Source organism: Gossypium raimondii, chromosome 12 (assembly GCF_025698545.1).
Source record: "Gossypium raimondii isolate GPD5lz chromosome 12, ASM2569854v1, whole genome shotgun sequence".
Lineage (NCBI taxonomy): Eukaryota > Viridiplantae > Streptophyta > Magnoliopsida > Malvales > Malvaceae > Gossypium > Gossypium raimondii.
In genome coordinates this window covers 6,759,215-6,782,284 of record NC_068576.1, presented here as the reverse complement: position 1 = coordinate 6,782,284, position 23,070 = coordinate 6,759,215, and the positions used below count along the sequence as shown (strand labels likewise).

At 33.7% G+C, this 23,070-nt stretch overlaps 1 protein-coding gene across 1 annotated transcript; it reads right to left on the bottom strand.

The window, feature by feature from the left end:
• Positions 1-11,631: 11,631 nt before the first annotated feature.
• LOC105763060 (heavy metal-associated isoprenylated plant protein 47) lies at positions 11,632-12,219 on the bottom strand. The gene is made up of 3 exons (XM_012581109.2): positions 12,204-12,219; positions 11,986-12,118; positions 11,632-11,895 (listed from the first exon to the last, which is right to left on the bottom strand). Exons 1-3 carry the CDS (start codon positions 12,207-12,209, stop codon positions 11,669-11,671), a joined length of 366 nt encoding a protein of 121 aa, XP_012436563.1. The 5' UTR covers positions 12,210-12,219; the 3' UTR covers positions 11,632-11,668.
• Positions 12,220-23,070: the final 10,851 nt, after the last annotated feature.

Here is a 23,070-nt window from a genome sequence, read left to right as displayed (position 1 = left end):
GCCATAAAATATTCATGTTAAAATTTTACATTGGTATCAATTTCACATTTTATTTTTAAAATAACTTTTATTAAAAATCATATTTTTACATTTAATATATTTTTAATTCTAAAATACACAAGTGACAAGAATCAAGATAATTGAAACAACTAAGCAAGCAAAGAAGCTAATCAATATGTAAAAAATTAATAAATAAATTATGAAGTGAAGAAAGTTAATAAAAATTTTGATTAAGGTGGACAAATTTTATTACGATGGGTGATAATGGTTACAATGACCCAAAATTATTTTTTAAAATTTAACTCGAACAAATATATTCGATTCGATTCGATTCGAATTCCATCTCACTCGACTCGATTCGAGAAAACTTCAAATAAAATTAGGATGATAAAATGAGATTCGAAAACTCGATTAACTCGAAAATTTTCGATTCGATTCGATTCTATTCGATCGAATGCTCACCCCTAACTAGAACCTACAACTAACTTCTTTAACATCATACTTCAGCCTTGATATCTCGTTTCGCAACTAAAATAATTAAAAGTGATTCATTATAATATCTTTTAAATATTTTATCATTTTAAAATTCTTTTAAAATAATTTTATAAAGTATTTAATAAAACTTATTTCACTTTTGTATTAAATTTATGAATCTTTTTAATTTTTTATATTTTACTAAAAAAATTCTTAATTAAAATTTAAATAATATATTATTATACCACCTCTACAAGCTCCTTTGCCAGAGAAGCTCCTCCACCGAGCAGCCTGCCTTTGCCTCACGTACTGTTCACCTATTGTCACTGCCAAAGAAAGAGCTAAGTTAGGGAGCAATAAGGAAGTACGGGAGACTGAGTGGAGGTAAAGGCTTAAGGATGCAGAGGAGGCAAAATATCCCTCCATCCTTTTACGGGGTATTTATAAAGAGGGAGGTCTCGTGCCCAATAATGCCACGTCACCAACAAATTCAGAACATGGTGGTCATGCAATCGGTCAGGTGGCAAGGCCGTTTTATATAGGTTTTCGTCAAGTGTGGTATTATTCTAACATTCTTCTTATTGAGATAGTACAAGGTTTTTACGCCTTGATGGTCTATCTTGAAAGTAAATAAGTTCCCACTAAAAGAAGGTGGCTTGGAGGATGAGGTGCCCAAGTGGCTAGTCACCCAATAGTGACTAGCGGAATGAATCAAGATGGGGGCTGTCTAAGTGGTCTTCGAATGAGAAACTAAACAAGTGATATGTGTTAGTACAAATCTCCGGTGAAGAAAATCTCGAACACACGAACAGAACTCGAATAAAAAAAGAAGAAATAGGACAAGGCTCCAAGGCGTGTATCAAGTCACTATCTTTAAGGTTATATTCGCCCCCACCTATCTTCAGTGTGCAAATAAGTTCCAAGCAAATTAACCTCGAGGATACAATGAAGCCAATGACTATTTGCGTTTTGCACTGACGATAATAGTCCACTACAACTGAGCAATGTATAACAAGAAACTTAATTTCTATAAAGGATTTCTGCAGTAATACCTTATAGAATAATCTAATAATATTAGAAAATGAAGGAAGGAAAGAAAGAATATTAGAATTTGTTGGTGTGATTTCCAAATAAAATCTCTTTCCTATTTATAGAAATTTTCATGTCTCTTCATAGAGGCATCTTTTAATAGGTGTCTTTCTAAATAATAATGTCTTTAAAATAAACACATAATTATTCATTTAATATTATAACTATTCAAATAATATTATTTAAATAGTTATAATTCTTTTCAAAAATCAAATAATATAACTTTTGATTAATTACACCCATTCATTTATAGTTATTGAACACTAAATATTTGAAAATGTTCCAACAATCTCCCCATTTTCAAAATATTTTAGATTTTGATATTCTTGAAATCAACTTGCATAAATGAAGGTATCTTACAATTGAACCTTCACTTAGTGAAAACATGTTAAAGTTAATCAAAATTGCATGGTAGACTAAGCTTTAAACCAACTAGTCCATTTGATTAACTGAACACATCTCACACAATGATTTCAACATCAGTCAATGCATAGTATCTAGGGACACTATTATGACCATGTGTCTGTGTCCTCTTTTCATGAGTGTTGTCAGAGCGAAGCCTTTGAGCTCTTAGAAGCGGCCACACTTCCACTCACATAGGTAGATCCCATCAAGAGTGTTCCTGTAATTATAACACTCTAACATATTTATGTTATGGGTCCATTAAGAGTACATTACTCATCCTTCCCTTATCATTAGGAGTACCTAACACTTTAATCTTAGGATGGATTTATTTATAGTGCTAATAGTCACATACTAATGATGTACTTTGTCTCATTGAACTCAAAACTTGGCGTTATACCAAGCGTTGAGTCGAGTTTCCATCATGGGTGACTCTAATTAATGGGCTTGAGTCTCATCCCTTTTGAGGTCCTTTTTACTGCATCTCTAGCAAGACTTTTTGTCAAAGGATCTGCCAAATTTTCCCTTGACCTCACATAATTAATAGTGATCACTCCATCAGAGATTAATTGTCGAACATAACTATGTCTTAATCCAATGTGTCTATACTTTCCATTATATACTTGGCTATATGCCTTTGCTACAGTAGCCTCACTATCACAACGGATAGAAATAGGTGAAATTGGCTTAGACCATAAAAGTACATCATAAAGCAAATTTCTTAACCATTCTGCTTCTTTAGATGTAGTGGCTAATACAATAAATTATGCTGCCATGGTGGAATCAGTAATACATGTTTGTTTCTTAGAACCCCAAGAAATGGCTCCTCCACCAAGAAAGAAGATCCATCCACTAGTAGGTGCATGATCTTCCAAACTTGTAATCCAACTAGCATCCAAATACCCTTTCTAAAACTAGAGGATATCCATTATAACATAATCCATAGTTAATAGTTTTCTTTAAGTACCTAAGTACTCTATTCAAAGCTTAACAATGCAAACTACTTGGGTTACTTGTGTACCTACTCAATTTTGCAATAGCATATGCAATATCTGGTCTTGTACAAGTTATGTACATAAGACAACCAATTAGACTTGCATATTTCAATTGATCAATTTCCCTACCAGCATTAGATACTAATTTTATTTGAGGATCCATGAGTGTAGATGTTGGTATACAGTTGAAAAGATCAAACTTTTTAAGCACCTTTTCAATGTAATGTGATTGTGATAAAGCTATAGTGCTTTCATCTCGGGTTATTTTAATCCCCAAGAATAACATCTGCTACACCCATATCCTTTATAGCAAAGTTGTTTGACAAGAATTTCTTTGTGTTTTCTATTTGTTCCAAATCCGTGCCAAAAATGAGCATGTCATCTACATATAAGCAAATTATGACGCCTTTTCCATTATCAAATTTTCTATATATGCACTTATCGGATTCATTTATTTTATAACCATTAGTTAAAACAACCTTGTCAAACTTTTGGTGCCATTGTTTTGGTGCTTGTTTAAGTCCATATAAAGATTTAACAAGCTTACATACCTTATGCTTTTGTCTTATAATAACAAATCCTTTCGGTTGTTCCATGTACACTTCCTGTTCTAATTCACCATTTAAAAATGCAATTTTAACATCCATTTGGTGAACAACCAAACTATATATAGAGGTAAGTGATATTAAGAGTCTAATTGTAGCAATTCTTGCTATTGGAGCATAGGTATCAAAGTAATCAATACCTTGTTTTTGTGTAAAACCTTTGGCTACCAACCTTGCTTTAAATTTATCAATGGTTCCATCGACCTCTATTTTTTCTTTGAAGATCCATTTACAACCTATTGGTTTGGAACCCGATGGAAGATCAACTAAGATCCAAGTTTGATTTCATATTATTGAATCCATCTTATCATTTATTGCTTCTTTCCAAAAAGAAGAGTTTTTAGATTTTATTGCCTTTTCAAATGTAATAAGATCAGATTTCGCATTATAACAATAAGGTATCTTATTGCATATACTTTCACCCTTTCCTTCTACAAGAAACATAATGAAATCTAGTCCAAAATATTTGACCTTTATAACCCTCTTACTTCTTCTTAATTCTTGACAAGATTCATCATTATTATCAATTTGTTTCAATGGAATCTCATTCTCATTTGAAAAATGAATCAATAGTTGTGGTTGTAATTGTCTTAATATAGGATTAAACCTATTTTCATAAAAATAGCATCTATTGATTCAATAATAGAATTAATTGAACTTGAATCATTTGGTTCAATTACCATGAACTATGTACATATCCTATAAATATACATTCAATTCCTCTTTCACCTAACTTTTTACGTTTAGGTGTTAAAACTTTGACAATAGCTATACAACCCCAAAACATCAAATAATTAAGGTTTGGTTTCCTTTTTTTCCATTGTTCATAGGGGGTTATTTTAGTTTCTTTATTAAGAACTCTATTCAATATATGACAAGCTGTTAGAACAACTTCTCCCCAAAAACCTTGTCCAAGACCTGAATATGATAACATTGAATTTGCCATTTTAGTCAAGACTCTATTTTTCCTTTCAGCTACACCATTTTGTTGTGGCGTGTAAGGGGCTAAAACTTGATGGAAAATTCCAGTGGATTCAAAATAACTTGGATTATAGTATTCTCCACCTCTATCCAATCTTAAGCACTTGCTAAATGATTCACACTGAAGTTTAACTTCAGATTTATAAACTTTAAATTTATCAAACTCTTCATCTTTTGAATGCAATAAATATAGATAACAATATCTAAAACAATCATCAATAAAAGCAACAAAATATTTCTTTCCACCTAATGTAGGAGTATTATGCATGTCACATAAATCACTATGTATCAAATCAAGCAATTTTGTTTTCCTTTTAACCTTAAGGAAAGGGTTTCTTGTAATTTTAGTCAACATACATGTATTGCATTTTCAATATTATTATTAAAACAGAATTAAATCTAACTTATACATGTCATTCAATTTTCTATAATTCAAATTACCTAATCTATAATGCCATAAACAAAAGATTCAACCATATAAGCGTAAATAGTATTTTATACTTATTAATAATGTTGAGTTTGAACATACTCTCATGCATATACCCTTTCCTTAAAAAAATTCCTCCCTTAGACAAAATAAACTTATCTGCCTAAAAAAAAGTTTGAAACCAAACTTATTCAACAAATTTCCAGACACTAAATTCTTCCTAACTTCTGGTACATAATATACATCATTTAAGGTTAAAACCTTTTCAGAAGTGAATTGTAGTTCAATAGACCCTTTGCCTTTGATTGTTGTTGTGGAAGAATTTCCCATGTACAAGAAATTGTCATTTTCATATTGTGTGAACTTTGTGAACATGCTTTTGTCTTTGCACAAATGTTTGGTTTCTCCAGTATCAATCCACTAATCTTGTGCCATATTTTCGTTATTATCAGCTTTAGAAGATGAATTCTTCTTTAAAAATCGACATTCATTCTTGAAATGTCCCGATTTACCACAATGATAGCATGAGCCCTTTTGTTTCTTTTTGAACTTAGGTGTTCTATCAGTCTGTTTGAACTTTCTCTTGAATGGTTTAGTAGTTTGTACTTCCTCCGTAACATGCACTTTGGCATTTTCAGAATTTAGGTTCTAATCTTGCTTTCGATATTCTTCTTCAATACGAAGATGATTTGCCAAAGCCTCAAGAGATATTTTCTCTTTCTTATGTTTTAGACTTCTTTTAAAGTCTTTCCAAGATGGAGGAAGTTTTTCTATTATGGAGGATACAACAATCATTTGTTGTTTTTGTGATAGAATGCAAACTATTGTAAATATTGTTGAGTGTTTATAGCTCAAGTTCTCAGTAAGAGATTTTGAACGTGAGTGTTATAGTCTTTATGTACAAAAGTGAAATTTCTATACTTGGGGAACGATAGAATGTGAATCACTTGTTGTATTTGTGATTAAAAATAGTTGAATTACTTAATGAGCTAGGCTCTGCAAATGCAGGGTAACCAAATTGCATAAACAAATCCTTGATTTTATTTTCTTTTGTTTGCACAGTTTTTTGCAATGTCATGTCGTAGTGGCCATTATAGTTAAGCACCTCCATTACAGTTTTCATATTTAACAAACAAACAACTTAATGTAGCAAAATATATATACAATAGTAACCTTTCATAATAATTTTTTACTATTAATTTTTTTAAAATTAATATTTTATAATTTCTTATAATTATTAATAAGATTTAAATAATTTTCCATAATTTTGTATAATTTATATTATTTTTAATAATTATTTATGAAACCCATCCAAATGAATCTAGACAACTAGTTGTCAAAGCTTTGGGATGAACCTAGACAACTGTTTGTCCAAGTTTTTAATAGATTTTAAATAATTTCTTATAATTTTTAATCACTTTCTCTATTTTTTACAATTATTTTGAAAACCACATTTGGAAGGAACTTAAACAACTATTTGTCCAAGTTTGTTTGAACCTAAACAACCATTTATCCAGGATGTGGTTTTTTAAATAATTATTAAAAAATATTTATTTTGATGATTTAAAAAAATTAAATATTTATTGACATAACAAATATCATATTAACATAAGGTACACATGGCACGTCAAATGTCACCGTCTAGTTGCTCCTTCAACCACTTAACAATAGAAATAATGTAATTTCTGACAGAAAGACCAATTTGCTCTAACATACAGGTAAGGGTGAGCAAAACTCGATTCGACTCGAAAAAATCGAAAAAAAATTCGAATTTCGAGTTAAACGAATCGAGTTGAGTTTTTAAATTCGAATAACTCGAATAATTCGAATAATTCGAATATCAAACTATAATATTTTACATTTTTACCCCAAACTCCCAAACTTTTTTACTTTTCCCTCAAAACTTTTACTCCTTCCCACTTTCCCCCCAAAACTTTTACTCCCCTCCCCTCCCAACCCCCCAATCTACCCAAAATCCATTTCCCACCAAAATTTTACTCTCCCATTTATTTTTCTCAAAATTTTACTCCCAAAACCCTCAAAACCTTTTATTTTCCCCAAAATTTTACTCCTCCCACTTTTCCCTAAAACTTTTATTCCTTCCCATCCCACCTCCCATCTATCCCAAACCCTTCCCTCCAATTTTTTTAATATTTTCCTCCAAAATTTTATTCCCTATTTACTTTCCTCAAACTTTTATTCTCCAAAACTTTTATTTTTCCCTAAACTTTTACTTCTCACCCTTCACTCTCAAATAAAAATCAAAATTATCCAAAAAATCACTAAACATAAATAGTAATAATTTTATTTATATCTACTATTTATATTATTAAATTAAATTTCACATTTTATATTATTTATATTATTGAATTGTTTAGTCATATTGAATATTTATATTAAAATTGAATTATTAATTATGCCATAAAATATTCGTGTTAAAATTTTATATTGGTATCAATTTCACATTTTATTTTTAAAATAAATTTTATTAAAAAATCATATTTTTACATTTAATATATTTTTAATTCTAAAATACATAGTGACAAGAATCGAGATAATTGAAACAACTAAGCAAGCAAAAAAGCTAACCAATATATAAAAATTAATAAATAAATTATGAAGTGATGAAAGTTAATAAAAAATTTGATTAAGGTGGACAAATTTTATTACGATGGGTGACAATGGTTACAAGGACCCAAAATTATTTTTTAAAATTTAACTCGAACAAATATATTCGATTCGATTCGATTCGAATTCCATCTCACTCGACTCGATTCGAGAAAACTTCAAATAAAGTTAGGATGATAAAATGAGATTCGAAAACTCGATTAACTCGAAAATTTTCGATTCGATTCGATTCGATTCGATTCGATCGAATGCTCACCCCTACATACAGGGACCAGTTTATCTATTTTTTAAGTAAAAAGGTTAAAATGCAATCTGACTTCTAATATATGACCTCCAAAGTAATTTTACCTAGTTAAGTCTACATAGCATTTTCTTAGAATACAAATCCTTATTAAAGTAAACTTATGAATAAAAAATATTGCATGTGATAATATTAAATGATTGGCATCATAATAGTTAAATTTCATAATTGTAATTGAATAAATTACATAAGTTATTAATAAAATGTGAATAACTTTCATAAATCTAAATAAGTTTTCATAACATGATATTGTGCTTGTAACACTCTAAAATCCAACCTAAAAGTCTAATCGGATTCAGAGCATCATTGTGATCGCTGGAGCGACCCGCTCAATCAATCACTCAATCATTACAAATTAACACGTAAAATTTAAATATTTATGACACAAATAATGAATCATTTCACAAAAAATATAAAATAATCAAATAAGTTTCAAAATAAAGATTAAAGTACCCAAATCGACCAATTAACAAATCCTAAGTACATGTCAAGGCTAATCTAAGTGTAAATTCTTTTCATGAAATAAGGATTGCAGAGACTCTTTAATGATTTTGCTTGATCACGAACTCACAAACTATTTATTACTTGTGCACGAAATTAAAAATCTGAGCACTGGTGTCGCACTAGAATTTTTAACCAGAACTTGGTCATAATTGAATCAAAGACCCTGGTTTATTTTAAATTTTCTAATTTGATCCTTTGACATTCTATCTCAGCTAAATTGTAAATTTCTAGGTTAAAATGAGCATTATACTTAATTATTGAATCATAGTGTGGCCGGTTTGGAATTAATTGGGAAGGAACTAGTCTAGTCAGATTTGGACTATATTTCCTTGCATTAGAATAGGATGGTTAATGAATGGAAGACATCATGATTATGATTTTAAATTTTCCGCTTTTCTGTTATGTGACGAGGTTGTAACACCCCTAACTCATATCCATCGCAAAAATAGGGTTACGAAGCATTACCAAGATTTACAAATCAATTACATGTATTTCATCTCATTTAATATTCATATTAGAAACTAATAAAAATCAAGCATACTGTCCCTTATATGAACCCTCGAGTCCCAAAATACACATTAAAATCAAGTTGGAACTAAACCGGGTACTCAGAAAAATTTTCAAGAAATATCAAAATTTTGCCTAGGTACAGAGGACACATGCCTGTGTGGCCAGGCCGTGTGTCTCACACGGTTAAGAGACACGCTTGTGTCTCAAGCCGTGTGGACATTCGAAATGGGGGCACACGGTCGTGTCACAGCCTGTGTCCAAATTAGGGTGCTCTCTGACTTGGACTACACGGCCAAGCCACACACCTGTGTGCTAGGCTGTGTGAGCATACTAACGTGCATAATTTAAGGTGCAGGGGTCACACTGCCAAGCCACACGCCCATGTGCTAGGCCATGTGGATATTTTTAGCATTCTATTATGAAATTTTAAAGATGCAGGTGACACACGGCCGAACCAAACGTCCATGTGCTAGGCTGTGTGTCACACACGGCTGAGACACACGCCCGTGTCTCTGCCTGTGTGGACGAAAATAGGCTATTTCCAATGCCACATTTTTCACCCAAACTTGGCATCAACCTAAACCAACATTATAAAACATTAACAAGAAATAACAAAGTAATCAATACAAGCCAAAATCATGTCTTAGACATGACATATTACCGCATATATTCAAGTATCCAAATTTATCAAATTAACCAAATATACTTATATGCATATTTTACCAATATGCTATCTCAAATCAATCTTCAACATACTTATTAGATACTCATCATTCAACCATTTCAAACACACAACATACATAATAAGAGCACACACACACACACACACACACATATATATATACATCAAGATGTATCCATCACAAGTCATTCCAATGGCTAGTTATAACCAAAACATTTATATCACATAATTTGCCAAATTTAGCCTATACATGTCATTATAACCAAAATTAGTTTGCTATATATACCAAAAAGTCCAATGGATAGTGTGATGTGGCTCTGACCAACTTCCAACCTTAACGAGCTTTCGAGATTACTATAAAATAGGGAAATAAAATAAAGTAAGCTTTAAAACTTAGTAAGTTCGTATAACAAGAAATTAAAACTTAGTAAGTTCGTATAACAAGAAATTAACTTTCCATTATTTCATACATAAGGTAAGTATACAAGAAATATCCAATCAACTTGGCTATATCCAGTTGTTTCCTAAATTTATTTTCCATTACGCTTTTCCGCACTGCTTTTCCAACAATTAGTATTAGAGTCGATTGTGCTCTATCTATAAGTATAAACAGATAATCAAAATAAATTTCGTTCTTATTAAATGATTTGATTACATAGAAAGTGATATTCTTTAGATATTATGTATCCTTTTGATAATCAAATTAAATCGATCTATCGATGTATTTGAAAAATTAAACCCCAAAAATAACACAAGTGCTACATTAGAAAAAATGTCAAATTTGTATGCCAAATTATATATTAAGCCTTAAAAATATGAACTAAATAATATTTTTATTTTAGAAAATTTGTTTCATATAAATTTAAAGGAAATTAATTTATTTTTCAAACTTTTTTTTGTAAAATTGTTCCAATCAAGAATGGAATTGTTCCTAAAGAAAAAAAAATAAAGTTGTCTTTATTTTATGTGTTAATATTTTTTTACAATGTATATTATGTTTTAAAAGAGTAAAAATAGTAATAAAAAAACAATGTTGAATTTTATGTGTTAATTTTTTTTATAATGTATATTATATTTCAAAAGAGAAAATTAGTAAAAAATCATGTTGAGAAAATAGTGGCCGGTTTACAAGGAGTGGATTTGTATTTTTCAATTTACCTAGGAACTTTTTATTTTTATTTTGTTTTTAATCTTTAATATCTATAATATTTACCAAAGTCCCTGATTGAGTTGGTGTAACATTCAATCGGGTCATCAATTCAATCAAAAATTACGGAAATATTTTTTCGTAATTAAAATATATATTATTCGATTAGATATTTTAGTCTTTTCATTTTAATAAAAACTAATTAAAATATGCAAATTGTAGGATTTGAACATGCACTAAATAAATTTTTTTATTTTTGTTTTAATATATATAATTTATTATCTCTATAATTTGTATATGTTAATAACTCATAATTGATAACAAAACCATGATAAACAAATGTAGTGCATTTAGTAGTATTTATTGTATCTATGTGTTTAAATTTCGCTTGTCTCGTAATTTAATCTAATTTTTTAATTTTAATATCGTAAATATTTCATGTGTTATTATGATTAATTAGTTTAAAACCATACATTTCATTAATTATTGTATGCTACTTTTAAATAAACATCTATATTTTAAATATTTAATTTCCACACGCATACTAGTGTAATAGGATTTTAATATAATTTAAAATTATTAAATTACTTTTATATCGTTTTTAGTTATATAAAATGGTCAAAATCCATAGTAGAGTTTAACCATAGATGGAATTGATTGTTGTCATGCATAAGAATATTAGATTCCTATCTAAAAATATCAATTTTAATTATTTGTACCTTATGGTATTATTTTGAATATATCAACTTAATTTAGAAATGATTATAAGTCTAATAAAATTTAATATAAGTATATTTTTGTCTATTCATATTTTTAATAAAATAATAAATTTGTATATTGCTTGTGACATATGTAGGGAAGCAAAGAAAAGGGGAAAATGATAGTGTTTGGGAAGATGATAAACTATAATCAAACATGGTGAGTTAGTAACATATATACAATGGATATGGATACTCAGGTGGGTAGCAGTAGGCTGAAGTACATTCAATTGGTTTATCTTTGTCGTCTTTTTCTTTTATTGCCTCCAAACTCTGTAGATTGGCCTCACCAATCTTTCTCAAACACTGGATCAGCTTAGCTGAATCAATTCCATCTCCAGTCACCACTAATTTATCTTTGTCATCTCCTTCTATACCCACTGATATCACGCCTATTGATACACACATGCATGCACATTAACATCAACAAACGAACATGCATAGTTTAAAAATAATAGAAAGTTTAATATCAGAAAAAGAACCATGCGTTTCAGCTACTTTCTTCATTACTTTGGTCTGAAACCCCTCTCCCTCATCACCACGCTTCCTCCAGATGCAACCCAAAAGACACCCTTTGGGTCCTCCCCTCATTTGTATCTTAATAACTATCTTTTGCTGCACAACAAATTAACCATTAAATCAACTTTATTACAAATATATATCATGATTGCTACTGCATGCTGCACGTTTTGCGACTTACCTTCATGTTTCCAAACGGTACGTACCGTAGGTTAACCTTTCAAGGGCCGCAATTAGAGCGGTTTTTATAGCAGTCTCAGCATACCTAACAAGCCAATCAAAAAACGACATTAATAATTGTTTACCAAATGGTATATCAAACTTTGAATCAGTAAGCAGTTAGTTGAAATAGAAGATCAATTTCCATGCGCCTTACTTCCCCCAAACTATGCCTTTTATTTTATAATATTTGTTAGTTACTTAAAACCAACTTTGCTTTAAATTATGATATTATATCATATAAGTTCCTGTCCTTAATACTTTGTCTGTCTTCCTACTCAATCTTCCACACGCTATTTACTTTTTAAATCTGTATACATATATAAGTCAAAACCCAACCACCCAAGTCCCTAATTTATCATATTTCATTGCTTAAAATATGCTTTTACTCCTTGTACTTTTATAGGATTCGAGGTTAGTTTCTGTGCTTAGTAAAAAAATCCAATCTTCATATTTTTCAATTTAAAAATCCTAATCTAATTTAACATATTTATTTTTCATCAATCATATGACGGACAACTTAATCAACACGTCAAATTGAAACTTTTTGACTGGAAATAGTTGTGGTTTTAATGATTGGACTGAAAATTTTAAATCAAAATAATCGAACAACTTAATTTCTAGCTTTTTAAGTACAAGGCCTAAATCTTAAAATTTATCAAAATACAAAGACTTACTGCATAGTTTAACCTATTTAGTTTTGACTTTGATGATGATTGGTTCCTTATAGTAGTATATGTCAGATATTTTAAATGACCTATTGATGCTTATGGATTCTGGAACATTTTTTTGGCATTTCTAAATTCGTCAAGTTGTTTTAGCAACTAGTTCAAAACACATGACTTGCAGGTGAAGATAAAACATATAATAAATACTATATAGTCTATGGAACCCAAACACTTTGGTTAAAGGAGTTTTTATACATTATATCTTTTGCGTGTGATGATATTTATGGGTAGATAAAAGAAAGTTGTAGTGTTTTTAATGTAATTAAATAACATAAATTCTATTGGCTTAAACTGTAATTTTGTCTAGTGTTTATGATGTTCTTCCTTTGTTTTATGGGATAGTTGTTTTAAATAAACTCCACTCTTCCAATTATTTTAAATTGAAATTTGTTGATAGCGATGAGATTAGAAGCGGTTCATCCAGTAGATCAAGAACCATAAGTGATCAAATTGGAGGACAAAAGATTCTATGGAACTCAAGTGAGACAAGAGATAAGAGAAAGAGTTCTCTTTTTTTATGAGGTTTGCAGGAATATTTAAAGGGAACATTTATGTACCACATGTCCTCATTTGATTGGTGAACTTTTCATTCAACATCGGTGCCTTGTTAAGTTGGCTATGTGACTTATGTAATGAATTATAGGGCACGATAATGGAGTAATGAGGACAATTTTGTTGGGGTGGTTGGGCTTGGAGTAGACTTGGTCCTAGTGTCACGCGGCTAGACCTTTCGTCTCGCAATCCGTGCGGCCTTAGGCGATCCGTTCGTCCAAACTCGCCCAAGTCAGCCTTAACTCCCAAAAGAGAGGATTCTTTTAGAACTCCTCCAAGGCACCAATTTGTATAGCGAAAGCGATTGTGCCAAAAGAAGCCACAAGAGAACAACAGAAAGCTAAAGAAAGAAAGCACACAAAGTGTTTGAGTAAATGCTCAAGAATTCTATTACTCTTAAGAATTCAAGCTACAATGGATCCTTTACAAATGAGGGGGAGGCTCTCTATTTATAGTTGAGCTCCCCCAAAATTGACGGTCAAGATACATGTACATCGACGGACGAGATTCACTATATCCCTTGATTTTAGGGATTTACAAGATTTACCATATCAAATCTAATCTAATCTTACAAGATATGATTCTATTCTATCTTCTAAGATTAGTTACCAAAATTGCCTAAGTTGCCATGTCTTCATCATTGGGCCAACCAGCTTCAACTGATAGGCTTCTTTAGTAGCTCTCTAATCGGGCCGCTTGTGGGCTAAATGTCCCCATCTAATCGATAGACCTCCATGGGGCACTTCTTGCGGCATGGTCACGGGCTTTGCACTTTGGCCCGTGACATTCTCCCCACCCAATCTCGCAACGCCTCGCTATGCTTTTCTAGATGACACCGACTTGATTCATCTGTGAAACTCTCTCGTTGCCTCGGCTTCTTCCTCGACTCGCCTTGCGATCAGTTGTCCCTTCCTTCGAACTTATGCCTCGACTTCCGTCCCTCTTATCTTGAACCGCTCCACTCGTTGGTACATTTTGTCGGCAAGAAGTCTCCGCTATAACTTGCCCCAATTTTGACTTGTTTCGTTGGAATCCCTCGATTCTATACCTCGGCTTCAGACGCCTACGCCTTGGCCTCCTTGCTTATGAACTTTGAAAGGGCCCCTACGACCTTGCCAAGCCAACAAGTCAGAATTCAAAACACTATCAGAGTGTTTACAATGTACCTTACTCGTAGCATTTACTCGTCTCGACTGTCCTTGCATTACTCCTTTTCCCTTGGAGCCCGATGCACAACCCATCTTTCCCAAAGGTGTCGGTTCCACAGTCGATCCCGCAGGCTTCATATCGGTCCCTTGCGCCACTAACACTTCCGAAAGGGGCTTTCGTAGCATTCCTTTTTGACGAATCAATGTTTCTCCCATACGAAACATCTTCGACTAGTTGGATTGACGATAACACCTTAGTCCCAACTTTCACATCCCGATGCACCGACACAATACTCTTTGTTGATGGACCGGTGGCAATATGGATTTGATAGGCCCCTAGTTGCAGAGCTGCCTGAATCTTGACAAGGAAGTTTAAGCCAAGCACAAAATCGTAATCATCTAATTGGATTACCTCGAATTCTTCCTTGCTCTTCCATTCGCCGATTTGTAGTTCCACATCACGAACTACTCCCACAGTTGGGGCTTTCTCAGAAGTTGCTACCTTGATCTTCTTATTTGATTTCCTAATCGACAGACCAAGCTTCTTCGCAGCCTTTTCCGACATGAACAAGTCCGATGCTCCCGTATCAATAAGAGCACTCCGCTTCTGACCCGCAATGTTGATGTCCACAAACATCAACCCGTTTTTATTCCTCTTCCCAGGAATGAGCACCATCGAATTGACTTTCGATGTGTTTCCCTCGGTAGGCTTCGCCTCCTCATTCGGCTCATCCTCCTTTGCCGAAATCATCACTTTATTTGGACATTTACGCGCCATGTGTGGTCCTTGACAAATGAAGCATTTCATCTTCTTCCTCTTGTCCCTTGGGTTGTCTAATCTCCGCTTCGCATCTCGTGGTTTTCCATTGCCACTTGTGCTATCAGTACTGTTGCCCCCATCGCTATGTCCCTTTTCATCTTCTTCATGGTTTCTCTCACAATTGCCCCTTCCATTGGGCTTAGATGCCTCAAGTTTGTCTCCCGCCGGATCAAGCTCAACAAAGGACTCTGCTTCGTCCATGACTACAGTAAGTTTGGTGATTCCTTGCCTTCGCAACTCCTGCTTTGCCCACGGCTTTAACCCATCCTCGAACCAATAGAATGCTTCTTTCTCGCTCAAGTCAGAGATTTGAAGCATCAACTCGCTAAATACCCGCACATACTCCCGAACAGTGCATTGTTGCGTGAGACGACGCAACTTAGCTCGAGCCTCCTTCTCGGCATATTGAGGGTAAAACTGCTTCTTTAACTCTCCTTGGAATTCCTCCCAAGTTCCAATAGCCGTTCCTCCACGCTTCTCATCCGTGGACCTACGCCGCCACCACAAGAGAGCAACATCAAGAAAGTAAATTGAAGCAAGAGTTTACCTTAATGGCATCATCCTCGATGCCCATCGCTAGAAGTATTGCTCCATTTCCCACAAGAAGTTGTCCACATCCTCGCGATCGTGCACCCTTAAACTTCTCCGGTTTGGGAACATCCATTGCATGTTGCTTCGGCCTTGAAGATAACATCCCATTACTCAAAGCGGCTTTGTAAATCGCGAGCTCCCCTTTGAGCTCCTCCATTTCTTTCTGCATGGCTAGCACCATATCCTCGAGAGCTTCATCCCTCTCTGCCAGCTTTACCTCAGTGGACTCGAGTAATTCCGTTATCTTTTCCCTATTTGCACCGAGAGAATCCAACACAAAATCTCTGAGTTGCTCCTCCATGGAGTCAAACCCATCCGTGCGTCCCTCGACCAATTCAAGCGTCTCTTTCACGTTCCTGACGGATTTTTTGAGATTGACCACTCGATTTTCCAAAGCTGTCAGCATTTCCCTCGAGCGACTGGCTTTTCTAGCCCTCTCACGGGTCTCCATTGGTTCATTCTGACCGACGACTTCTTTCGACATCCCAACAGTGCCTTTGAACCACTCGAATATAACTTGGTTCAAACTTGGCTCTGAGTCCTAGTGTCACGCGGCTAGACCTTTCGTCTCGCAATCCGTGCGGCCTTAGGCGATCCGTTCGTCCAAACTCACCCAAGTCAGCCTTAACTCCCAAAAGAGAGGATTCTTTTAGAACTCCTCCAAGGCGCCAATTTGTATAAGCGAAGCGATTGTGCCAAAAAAGCCACAAGAGAACAATGAAGCTAAAGAAAGAAAGCACACAAAGTGTTTGAGTAAATGCTCAAGAATTCTATTACTCTTAAGAATTCAAGCTACAATGGATCCTTTACAAATGAGGGGGAGGCTCTCTATTTATAGTTGAGCTCCCCCAAAACCGACGGTCAAGATACATGTACATCGACGGACGAGATTCACTATATCCCTTGATTTTAGGGATTTACAAGATTTACCATATCAAATCTAATCTAATCTTACAAGATATGATTCTATTCTATCTTCTAAAATTAGTTACCAAAATTGCCTAAGTTGCCATGTCTTCATCATTGGGCCAACCAGCTTCAACTGATAGGCTTCTTTAGTAGCTCTCCTGAATCGGCCGATTCTTGTGGGCTAAATGTCCCCCATCTAATCGATAGACCTCCATGGGGCACTTCTTGCGGCATGGTCACGGGCTTTGCACTTTGGCCCGTGACACTAGGCGGTGCATGAAGGTTGGTGGAATCTTGGCAAGAATTCCTTACTGGAGACAGAGTCTCAATGAAGTCTTTAAATATGCGTAACAATTGTTATCCGATTAAAGGAAAGTTATAAAGGGCTTGAGACGAAAAATATCGGTGAGTCTTCTTTATTTTATTTTTAACATTAATTCTTGAGTTAACCATGAGACAAACTAAATTAATATTATTACTATTAGCAATTATATATATAAAAAATAAAATAAGTTATTTTTGAAAAATCATCTCTAAATGTGAAATATTAAAAAAAACATATTGTAGTTTCTTAAGGTAAAACTCTCATGTTCTTCTTTCTTTATTTTAGTACAGATTATATTTGAATATTTATATAGGCATAATTAAAGTGAATAAAAGTACATTGAAATGATATTAAATTTACTTTTCTTCGAGATTTAAAAATGTGATATTTATGAATACAAACAAAAAAATAAAAATCGTAAAGTAAAAAAGAAAATATAAATAAATAATAAATATAAATTAATTAAACTAATTTTTTTTACAAAAAAACACTAAAATCCTAAACTTAAATATAAAATATAATCAGAAATAATTTGTGAAAAGTAAAAGTAGTATGCTTGTTAGCACGTTTATTTTCTCTGTCTAGTGTTTGGCAAGGTGACTAGTGTTTTCTTGTTGATACGTGGACTAGGGAGGGAAGAGATATGTGAATAGGAATCATGGAAGAAGAATTGGCAAGTCTGAGCATATCAGATGATGAGGAAGATCTGATGCAAAACCAAGTACATGAGCATGTAGTGGAGGAAGATTTTAGGTTATGTCTGGTTGGAAGGGTTTTGACAAAGAGTGTGGTTCATTTCCCTTCGACGTGAAACCCTTTGGCAGATCTGTGGCACCCAATGGGAGGAGTTTCTATTACAAATATTAGTGAGAAAAGAAGATTGTTCCGGTTTTATCATGAGTTAGATATGAAGAGAGTTCTCTAAGGGATGTCGTGGTTCTTCAACAGGCATCTCATTTTATTTCATCGGTTAGTATAGGGGGAAGGTCCGTTACAAGTTCCATCAGTTTTTGCAGATTTTTGGGTGGCGCGTCAATTTGGTAATTTTATTAATCAGTTTCTTGAATATGATGTTGGATTTGTAACAAGGGGAATAAATAAAGTATATGTGAATTCGAGTTAGATGGGATGTTAGGCGACCTTTGAAGAGGAAGAAGTGAATAGCAGTAAGTTCGAATCAGTCGTCATATGCAATTTTTCTGTAACACCCCTAACCCATATCTGTAGCTGAAATAGGGTTACGAAGTATTACCGTACAAACAGAATATTAAATCATTCATTTCATACATTAATGAAAGCATAATCTAATTACATTCAATTACATCCATAACGTCCCTTAATCGAGCCCTCAAGTCCCTAAAAATATTTTAGAAATAATCCAAGACTAAATTGGAAACATTTGGAAAGTTCAAGAAAAAGCCAGAAAATTTGGACAGCAAGGGTCGCATGGCCGTGTGACTCACTCAGCTAAAACACACGCTCGTGTCTCAAGCCATGTAACAATCGAAATAGGGACACACGGTTGTGTCCTAGCCTGTGTCCTTACCAGTGTAACTCTCTGAGTTAGGTCATACAGCCAAGTCACACGCCCGTGTGCCAGGCCATGTAACTCTCGAAATAGTCTCACACGCTCATGTGTCAAGCCATGTGCTAGGCCCTGTAACAGCTTGACTTGCATACAATGGAACCTATAGGGGACACACGATCGTGTGGACATAATTTTGCCCAAAATCAAGCCGTTCTCAACACCAAATCATGCAAACACCTAAAGACCTTTTGTACATATCATCAAGGCATCAAAACATGACTAAAACCTACATGAAATGATCAATTCAATAGTCTAAGATCATTCAACCAATATGTCATGCAAGGCACCTCAATTGCAAACATTCAAACATACCTAAACATATATACCTTATCACATTTCAATCATACATATCTAGTTCAATACCATCTCAAAAACATACCATTTCTTGATCATATTGAAACCAATTCATCACAAACCATTATGGTCATTCAAACAAGCATTAAAATATAGCCACATTAACATATACTAATAAGGCACCAAAAGTACTAAAAAGGAGTATCAACCAAAACAACTAATACATTCAAGATCATACTTAACTATTTACATATCCAAAACATTAATATCAACATTCAATCCTATTACATGCCATATAATTTGAAATAAATATTCCAAAAACTGTCAAATTATGTTGGATAGTGTGACTTGAGTGCTATCTGATCATCTAACCTTCCGAGTATCTACAAGAACATTAAATAACATAAGTAAGCTCAATCAAGCTTAGTTTGTTCGACGTATTAAAATGATAAATCTTACCGAAATAAATACAATAATTCAAACAATAACAATTAAACCATAAAGGTTCCCTGTCATCCACAATCTCAACCGATAAATTATAGACGTTCAATTCAATACTCAAGTATATATTAAATCTATCAAATTCATTAAATGAATTACCTTACCAAGATTTCCAATTTGAAAAATGACTTACGGATAGGAGTACATCGTCAGTCCATCCAAAAAATACCAGATGCTCACATGAGCTAATCCCTCCGAAACACACCAATGCTCATAAGAGCTAGTCCACCCGAAACACACCAAACAGAGTGTATAACACGAGTTCGCAATAAATGTTAAATCTCGGTTTACTCGGTAAATATATATACATCACTCTAAAACCATCTCCACTCTAATCCCCTACAACACACCATATTACGACTGTATTTTATCCCGCGTTCAATCCAATTCAAACATCAAATTCAATATCATATCTCAAATAATCATTCATTATCAACAATGGAATATATATATTGTGTCATGTTATACTATTCAACAATTCATATAAATATTAAATTTTAAACCGTACAAACTTACCTAAACTGAATTATAGTAGTTACAAAATTTAAGGACTATTTCGTAATTTTTTTCTACGAGCATCTATGAGATTTTGATCTAAAATATAAAATTCCTAAATTATCAACTTATATTTTACATTCCAATCCATTTTACAATTAATACCCTTTTTGTAACACCCCTAACCCATATCGGTCGCCGGAATAAAGTTACGGAGCATTACCGAAATTTACAGAATAAATACAATTAATTCATGTTATTTACTATTCATATCCAAAACTAATCATATCCAATCATGCTGTCCCTTAAATGAACCCTCGAGGTCCAATTTATGCATTTGAAACAAATCGAGACTAAATCGGGAACTCAGGAAATTTTTAACAAAATCTCAAAATTTTTCCAAAGTACAGGGGACACACGCCCGTGTGGTCAAGCCGTGTGGGCATTATATGTGAGGCACACGGCCGTGTCCCAGCCCGTGTCCATATCCGTGTAACTCTTTGACTTAGGTCACACGGCTAGCCACACACCCATGTGTTAGGCCATGTGGACAATTTAATTTTTGAAAATTAAGTGCAGGGGTCACACGGCCAAGTTACACGCTTGTGTGCTAGGCCGTGTGTCACACACAGCTGAGACAAACGCCCGTGTCTCTGCCCGTGTGAGCAATTCGAAGCATTCTATTTCTCAAATTTTTAAGTTGCAGGAGACACACGGCCAAACCATCAATTTGCCTAAACATCAAGAAACTTGTTAGTCATGTATACATGTAAACATAAAAAATCAAGGATGAGCTCATCATATAATAACTTTCATATACATATGCTTTTCATATCTTATGCCCAGATGGGTTATAGTGGTCCCTAAAAAGAGTGTTCACACTAAGAAGCGAGTGGCTAGTCTGAGATCTTGAGCAACTCAGTGCCTTCTAGGAGTGCCACATGTTTAGCTTGAGTAGGGGTATAATAATTGTTCCCCCAGTTGAAAGGTAGATTACAAAGTGGTCTGTCTTGAAACATTCTTGCTTACGAGTCGTGCGAGGGGTGAAATGATCGAGAGGTGTGACAATGGATAGCTCAAGAGTTACTTACAACATGTTGCCTAATGTGAAAAGGTGCATGAAGGCTTCTAGAACATTTGCAATAAATGTTGGATTGAATAGATTGTGCTTGGGGAGTGGAAGCAATGATGAGCAGCAATTTGCAAGAGACATGTTGAGTTGCTATTGGCTAGAAACGTGACACTCCTAGAAAGCATCAGGTGGATGCCTAAAGACAATTCTCTACCTCCCGTCTATTGGGCTGTCCTCAACTACTCAACTTCCAAAACTGGTCACCCGCTTTTTAGTGTGAACACTCCTCTAAGTGCGAACACTGTCTTCAAGGACCACTGGGAACCACCTGGAGATGACTATTATGATCTACCGACCTAAGTGTAGTATATTCATCGACTTATACTTGTTATTTTTCAAATAGATTGGCTTAAATGAAATTTCATTATACATTAAAGTTATTTTTATATGTCCTCAATGGTTTTTTAATGCAAAGCAAAATGTAAGCAAATGTTGAATAATTGATTATTTAATGTTTAACTAATATTAAGTTATATTATGTAGTGAAATCATTGGTACTGATTTATTATAAAAAGAACAGGATTTTTGGTTGGATGAAGAGAAAATACATAGCTACTACCTGAGCTGCCTTAGCAAGCTGAGAAGTATCCAAAATACTGCATGCTGGGCGGATTGTTGAAACGTAAAGGAAAACTAGTGGCAAGCAACAAGGCAGAACTTATGGATGAGCATACTGACAACTTCCACTCAAGTTCTACTGCGAGTCACTTTGGAGTCCACTCTACTAAAATAGATTTGCTGCTTACCTTTTATTGGAAAGGAATGGGTGAGGACATCAAGAAGCGAGTAAAGGAATGCAGCATATGTCGGAGGCAAAATTATGATAACTTGGCTTTCTACGGTTATTGCACCCACTAATTCCTAGCAAGATTTGGTAAGACTTCACCATGGACTTAGTAAAAGGGTTCTCAAAATCTGATGGTTATAATGTGATTTTAGTAGTTATGGATAGACAGCCAAAGTATGCACATTTCTTTTATAACTCTATCAATCACCCAAATGTTTGTGCACCACATCTTTAAGCCGCATAGGTTACCCCGGATTATAGTTTCAGATAAGGACAAGGTGTTTCTTATCACCTTTTGGCAAGAACATTTTAATATATATATATATATATATATATGTGTGTGTGTGTGTGTGTGACTACTTTGAAGCTGTCACCATCTTACCACTCTCATATTATATTGATGGCCAAATTGAGGTGGTCAATAGGTGTGCATGACTGGTAAAACTCAATGGGCTAAGTGGTTACCGTAAGCTAATATACTGATATAACACATCCTTTCTTTCTTCTATTTTTTTCATACAAATGGCATAGAACTATTCTTACCCTCTCGACCCTTAAATAGGATGATAAATGCTTAAGTGCATTCGAACCCATGCCCTCTTGCATTGACAATAATACTGATACCAATAAGTTAAGACTCAATTGGCATCCTTTCATTCTTCTATTAATACCTTTTCCTATGAGGTTGTTTATGGCCAGACCCCACCTACTTAATTAAAGGTGAATGTTTGATCGAATCAAATGAAAAATTTGAGTTAATCGAGTTGATGAATCATATTTTATCATCCTAATTCGATTTGAAATTTTTTCGAACCGAATCGAATGAGATAGAGTTTGAATCGAATCAAATATATTTGTTCGAGTTAAATTTAAAAAAAATAATTTTGGATCATTGTCACTCACCGTAATCAAATTTGCCCACCATATTCAAATTTGCTATTAACTTTCAACCCCTCATA